We start from the raw sequence: 7,073 nt of genomic DNA, 5'->3' as shown, positions 1-7,073 counted from the left end.
ATAGATTAGAAAAACAAATTTTTAGATCACACCTTAAGACGACTAATGCTGGAATACCGTAAGGTAGCGTCTTGGGTCCGTTACTGTTCCTACTCTACATTAACGATCTCCCACATGCTATTGATCATAATTGTGTACAATTTGCTGACGATACAACTCTTATAATACGTAAAATGCCAAAACAAAGCGACTTTTAACACTGACGTAAAAAAAGCACTGACAGACGTAATAAGTTGGATGGACATCAATGATTTGAATATTAATATAAGTAAAACCAAAGTTATGATATTTAGATCTTACAACTCAAATCCCATACCGGTTAAAATTAATTACAACTCTGATACTGTACATGAAGTAGACACATTTAACTTTCTTGGGTGAAGAATCGACAAGAACCTTAACTGGAAAGAACACATCGAACAAATGTGCATGAACCTAAACAGATTTGTTTACGCTTTACGAAGACTAGGGCAAACTGTCGCGCGAGAAGCTGCGTTGACGGCCTATTACGGCTACGTTTCGTCCGTGCTCAGCTACGGTCTTGTACTAAGGGGTAACTCACTAACCTTAGAAAGAGCGTTTAAAGTCCAGAAGAAGTGTATTCGAGCAATTTGCGGTGCGTGGTTCGATGACAATTGCAAACCGCTGTTCAAAAGGCTGAATTGCTTTGCCATGCATGTACATTAGGGATATCTGCGTATTTGTCAACTCTCATCCTCAATATTTTAAAACATGCGGTGAAGTCATTCAAAGGCAAACTAGAGCAAAAATTATGAATCTCTTATACCAACCTCGTTGCCATAAAGTAATTTATAAAAATAACTGCTTCAACATGTGTATAATTATTTACAATAAATTACCAAACGAAATTAAATTGTTACAAGGACATACTTTTAAATTAAAATTGACAAAATGGCTTTTGACACATTGCTTCTATAGTAATAAAGAATACCTAGAATTTACAAATTCATTACATTAATTAGAAACTATAGAGACTAAACATTGAATCCCATTAATATTTGCACATCTGCTTGCAGGTTGAATACAATGTACCTAATTTTACTTAAGACCTTTGTAATTACTGTATTCTGGCAAATAAACATTCTATTCTATTCTATATCGCACCCTTTGTATAATAAAACCACGTCTGCAAAATGACAATTTTTCCGGAGAGAGGTTTAAAAATTGTTTGATTCATGTACTTCGTATTATTCGTATTATTTTTATGACTGTCAGGTGAAAAAGGTACTTTTGACGATACATGGTGGCTTTGTTATATCAAGGGTACAATTTTCCGTGACTGTGAAGCCACATCTGAAAAAGTCAAATATCATCATCGTAAAAATAAAGCAAACTGCAATAACAACAAAAACAGAGTTCCTTTGATTGCTATAGCTGAACTTCTACCATCCATAAATGGATGAATATCTCCAAGCGGTTCTGGATAATCTAAGCTGCAGAAGTCCAAGTCAGCGTTAGTAAAATCCTGGAATTTCTTCTGAAACTCTGCCCAGGTGCAACCAGACAACGGACAGATATCTGACACTTTTTCGTTAATGAAGACTTGAACACTATAGTCTCGGGATCCAGATTGTTCGCACCTGGAAAATATTTCAAACCCTCATGTCTGTGTTTTTTTGTAATATCAAGTGACGGAACGAACAAGTCGTGCACTCGATGGTAAGTTACACGCCTGTCTTTAACAGTTGCTGTACCACTCAGAGCTTTAAATCGCAAAGATCTGAGAGGCACTGCCACGGCGCCTGTCACCTTGAGACATAAGTTGACACGTCCTATGTGCCTGTAATTTTACCAGCTTCCTTACCCTTTTAAACCGGAACCCAGTAATGCTAACATTACTGCTTGGCGGCAGAATAGGTAAGATGGCAGTACTTCCCTGGACAAATTCTTTCACGAGGATCTCTACTACTGCTAATACATATATATGGAAAAGTGTAAAGCCGGGTACTCACTAGCGAGCTGTCATTATAACGTCACTGATACAGTATGGAGGTTTTAGTGTGTACGCGTAAAACAGTCTTCATTCACTAGAATGAGTACCTGGTTATCGTCGGCTTACTGCAAACCGCTCGCGAACCACGCACACCCTATGATTTTTAGTAACAACATGCAACGGTTACTGTTACAGCTCGCTAGTGAATACCCGATTTAAGCCAAGTGAAAGTATGCGGACTGATCCGTCTGGTCGAAATTTGAGCGATAAATACATACTATACATCACGAGTTAAAACAATTGAAAGATATTGCCAGCTATTTATGAACCCTGAAATGTTATTGTTAATATCCATTTTAAACTTCAATGTTTGTATTCTCGGCAGATGCATCATGCCGAGAGTCGAAATCAAACGAGTTAGGCTCAATGTAAAATATCCGGGTGATAATTTATTCAATGTTAGATGACAAAACACTTGTTGATTCACCTAAGACTGGCGTTATCTATACTATTAAGTAAGAGATCTCGTTGTGAGCTGGCGCGAAGGTCAATTTGTGTTATCTTTGACTGGTCGAAACGCGTATTAATTTACAGAAAATAATATAAAGTGAGCTCAAACACAGACTGGCATTTTAAATTTTAGGCTTTAAGGGTAACGGAGACATAACTGTCCCTGACTTTTCAGCTCATTATTTGGTAACTAGGCATCCGTATTTCATCGTCGTCATTAACCCATTATACGCCAATACGTCCCACTGTCTCATTTCTAACTCTGTATGACTCATTTTCTAAGGATTCTGAGTCCATCTCTGTTGCATCTGTATAATATTTTCTTTAGGAATAGGGTTCGCTGTGACGACAGACTAAAAAATTGTGTCCCGAATTGAAAAACAAAGAGAGTCAACGCAATCAAAGACACAGCAGACTTTGTTGTTGTTGATATTACCTCAGTTCGAATTCAATTTTTTTCCCGCACTAATACGGTTCATTTTCCTTGGGTCGAGTAGCAGGGACACTGGCTTTATATCAGAATTTATTGTTTTACAAAGGACATTAAAGCCATTTGAAAAATGTATATCATATAGTACTTATGCGAGTTCAATTTAAGTTCAGTTGATATAAAAAAAAATTGATACAATTATGTATCTATTGAATACAGCGGCTTTCTTGTGAAATTTCGAGGTTTTCGAGTTTGTGTTTTTTTTATCCATCGTGAAATTTACGAATCGTGTTTTCACACCGTACAGTACCTGATCAGTACATATTCTCAATTTTACTACATACTATTTTTTCCAAAGTGATTACTGAACACTTTCACTGTTATGCAGAATCAACCAAAGCCTTTGAGGTTGTATAGTGTCTAAAGACCATTGACTTACAATTATATGGACGTCGGGTCCGCGCTAAAAAGTGTCCGAACTTATAGGGCGTTAAAATCGTATACAGAGCGTCATTCACGCTTTAGTCTTCGTTTGTTCGACTGACAGCGAAGCAAGCAAAATTAGACAGTACTGCGATGACATAACAATTTAAATTCAACGTTTTAGCTTTTTCATATTCCTTCACATGTCACTACGTTTAAATAAGTTGACTTGGGACATTTTTCTCGAGGTTTTTGTATTAGACCAGTCGTTTATTTATTTGTAAGTCAATGCTAAAGACCGTATGCTTATACTTAGCAATGTATTTTTGGATGTTAAGGATCTATATGAAAGACTTTCCACCAGCTGCACCGTCTGATATTTTGCCGTATAAACCATGGTCATAGTCAACAGCACATCAAATTTAACATTGGACTTCGCACCGTTTTTATCGCAAGCGGCTTTAAGGTTTTATCGTTGAATTTAAATCTTCTAAATGTCAGACTTGACGCTGTACCAATGATCATCCAGGAACCAAATTGAATATGCTGTCAATTCGGTGTCACCACTTCAAACGTGATTGTCACGATATAAAATAATAAACCGTATAACTCAATGTTTTGAGATAACATCAATGTTAACAACACGCAATGATGTTAACAACACGTGTCTCGCGGACTCTTGAAAGATATCATGACACGTTACCACCAATCTAAAACTGACAAACTAAAGGACTGATGGACGCGACTTGACAGTTGATTACATCAATTGTTGTTGATGAGTTCTTACGATTTCGCGACTTGTTGAGCAAATTAGTTGCTTGCCCTTGGGGGTTCCCAATCGGTTCCAAAATTGTTTGGATATCACTTTGTAGAAAGAAAGGATTTTGTAACCCGACGGTCCGAGATTTGTAACTCCAAATTATGTGAATAATGTAAAGGAAACGACATCCTGATATTTTTGACTTCTTAAATTAATTATAATAAGCGCAGCAGTGTTTTGGAGGTATAATGGGACCAACGTTTCGACGTATCATATCAACGAATGAGGCAACTCCTGCTGGTGAAATTACAGGCACTTGGCTTGTCAACTAATGTCTCAATTTACTTATGGCGGTACGGCAAAAAGTCCTTAAAAATCCAAAACAAAGATCGTGAAAAAATTGCTGGTTCGTTCCGTGGTTTAGTTGGCATAGCGTCTAGCAATCATAATTGAATAAAAAAATATATCATTGTGGTGAAACATCCTTTCAATAAACCTTCAATAAACTTAAGTACAGTTATCTAAATGTACGTTTATAAATTTTTGTTTAAACTTGTTCTTTACATGTCCGAATAAAAGCTGACATGTCATGAACAAAATGTTGTGAAAATTCTTCAAGAGTCTTAGATCACCCTTTTAAGAAATGAAACGTTTTTCTTACAGTTACCGTTCAACCTCTTGGAAAAGAACTGTGAAGGGAACAATTTTAAACGAATGCCAATAATAAAAACAACTTACCGATTCAACACAAACATCAAATTCGAAGAGAAGGCCGTATTAGTAGTCCTCCACAACCTATCATGCTTAACATTGTTTCCTAAAAGAGACGTTTCATCTTTATATAGTCCCAAAGCACAATAGACCATATCCAACATTGTGTCGTGGGTGAAGTATGAAGTAATCTTTCTAGAGGATCCATTGGTTGCTGCTTGGAAAGTGTCGTAGAGATCTTTCATTGGCAGATTACCGAGGCGTACATTCACCTAAAGAGAATAAATAGAGTTCAGTTCAGAATAAATGAAGCTGACTGTGATGACGTCCTCACAACAGAAGTTACCCTGAAGTTCTACTATGTTCCGTGACACGGAAGCGTCGTACCACTTTAAGTGAGACTACAACAAACTGAGTGGATCACGGTTTCCTTAGCTATACACAATATACGCTTTGTGCTCTTTTATTATTTGTAATTAGTTCTACGTCTATCTCTTGTTGGAGTTCAGGGTAATCATGTAATTGTAGGCACAGTTATTGTTATTCTGAACTGCCTTTGTGGTCGAACGGTTACCATGCCGAACTGCCACACAGAGGTCCTGGGTTCGATTCCCAGGCCGGGAGAAATAATTGTACGGCCTACATTGATTTCTCTCGTGAGTTTGGGTGTAATTTGTGGTTGTCTATGGGTGTGTCCGCGGCACCCGCGACCCAGGCTTTTCTAGTGAGTGTGTTGCTTTATTATGTGTTGCGTTATTATTATTCAATATCTGGATCAATAAGATCGTAACGTAGAATTCATTGCAGGTCTTTTAGTTGAACCATGGACCAATTTATTAACAGTGTTGCTAATCGCAATGCAAGACAGAGTAGTCGGGTACTTAGTACCACAGTCGGGTACCTAGTACCACACCACGTAACCATATTTGTAGCTAATTTATTTTACATTGACAAGCTGCAATTTATAAAAGCTACTCTAATTTCTAGTGGTAACCAACAAGTCAACTAGATGGCGCTTATTCCAAATATTGGCGCTTCTTTTTAGAATTAGCTCCATCTACCCATATTAACAAGCGATAATTTATAAATTCGTTTGTAACACACTGAGTATATATCCAGATATATATGTATAGAGACGAAATGTAATTTAATTTGTAAGTAAGTAAGTAATAAAAACAAATACAGTTCAATTACAGATAACGGTCATAGAAGTGAGAATATATTATATTATTACACATTATGGAATACGTATGTTTAGACATGTACTTTTAAACTTTTTCTAAACCGGATACACTGGCTCCTACACTAGGCAAAGCCTGATTCGTAGGTAACCAATTCTAGGAAGTATGTACACGACGAGAAAATACGTAAAATCTAATTAATGTGACTTATTAAATAATAGGAAATTAAACAATGTTACTTACAAAGCAATTAAATTACTTGTGTATGTGAAAAAGGCGACGCCAGATAATGGCTTTTCTAAGATAAAACTTTTTTTTTGTAAAATGTAAGTTCGCATTTGACCTACATCTCACTTAAAAAAAGAAGATTGAGGAAAAGAAGCTTACTTAAAAGGCTTGCACTGCAAGTGCTTCACCTTGTTTTTCTATAGCCTCGCTCCATATGTGACAAGCATACACAAGATCTCCATTGATCGCCCTCGTCGGAATCCGTCCTGGCGATCTGAGGAGGTCGTTGTCTTCGAGGCACAACAGGAGACGGTTGTTAAGTACATGTTCCATAGTCTTGCAGAGTATGGAAGTGTTTAAGATAGGTCTATAGTTGACAGAGCAGCTCTGCTTCCCTTTTTCGGAACAGGTAGCACGTTGCAAGCTTCCACGACCTGGAAACGACACCAGTCTCACGTGAGAGGCAGTACAGGCGTAGGAGTGTGAAAACAGGAGACAACTCAGGCGCACAGTTACGTGGGACTAGTGCTGGATTTCCAACTGGCCTGCTAGCTTTATTCTCGTCTAGATTCCGCAATGTTGTAAGTAGCTCTTTTTGGCGTAAGCAAATTGGCGCCATAGTGCAGCCAGCCTGAGGTAAGATGAGATCCAGACGCGAACTCTTTGCAAAGAGTGAGGCAAAAAGGTTTGTCTCGTCTTCTGCAGTATAGTGACCTTATATTCAAAGATATTTTGTTTAAAAAATTCTCTCTCTCCCTTCCTCTCTCTCTCTCTCTCTCTCTCTCTCTCTCTCTCTCTCTCTGTGTGTGTGTGTGTGTGTGTGTGTGTGTGTGTGTGTGTGTGTGTGTGTGTGTGTGTGTGTGTGTGTGTGTGTGT

At 37.7% G+C, this 7,073-nt stretch overlaps 1 protein-coding gene across 1 annotated transcript in view; it reads right to left on the bottom strand.

The window, feature by feature from the left end:
• Nucleotides 1-1,118: 1,118 nt before the first annotated feature.
• Nucleotides 1,119-7,073, bottom strand: part of LOC113236043 (multiple inositol polyphosphate phosphatase 1-like) — an 11,716-nt gene continuing 5,761 nt past the window's right edge. Inside the window, exons 6-7 of the mRNA XM_026472032.1 lie at nucleotides 4,816-5,060; nucleotides 1,119-1,601 (exon numbers count right to left, since the gene is read on the bottom strand). Coding sequence (XP_026327817.1) covers nucleotides 1,334-1,601; nucleotides 4,816-5,060 — 513 coding nt within the window. The 3' untranslated portion in view covers nucleotides 1,119-1,333. The remainder of the gene's footprint in view (nucleotides 1,602-4,815; nucleotides 5,061-7,073) is intronic.

Source organism: Hyposmocoma kahamanoa, unplaced genomic scaffold (genome assembly GCF_003589595.1).
Source record: "Hyposmocoma kahamanoa isolate Upper Pololo Valley unplaced genomic scaffold, ASM358959v1 88, whole genome shotgun sequence".
NCBI classification, from domain to species: Eukaryota; Metazoa; Arthropoda; class Insecta; order Lepidoptera; family Cosmopterigidae; genus Hyposmocoma; species Hyposmocoma kahamanoa.
This window is presented reverse-complemented; position numbering and strand designations above follow the sequence as displayed.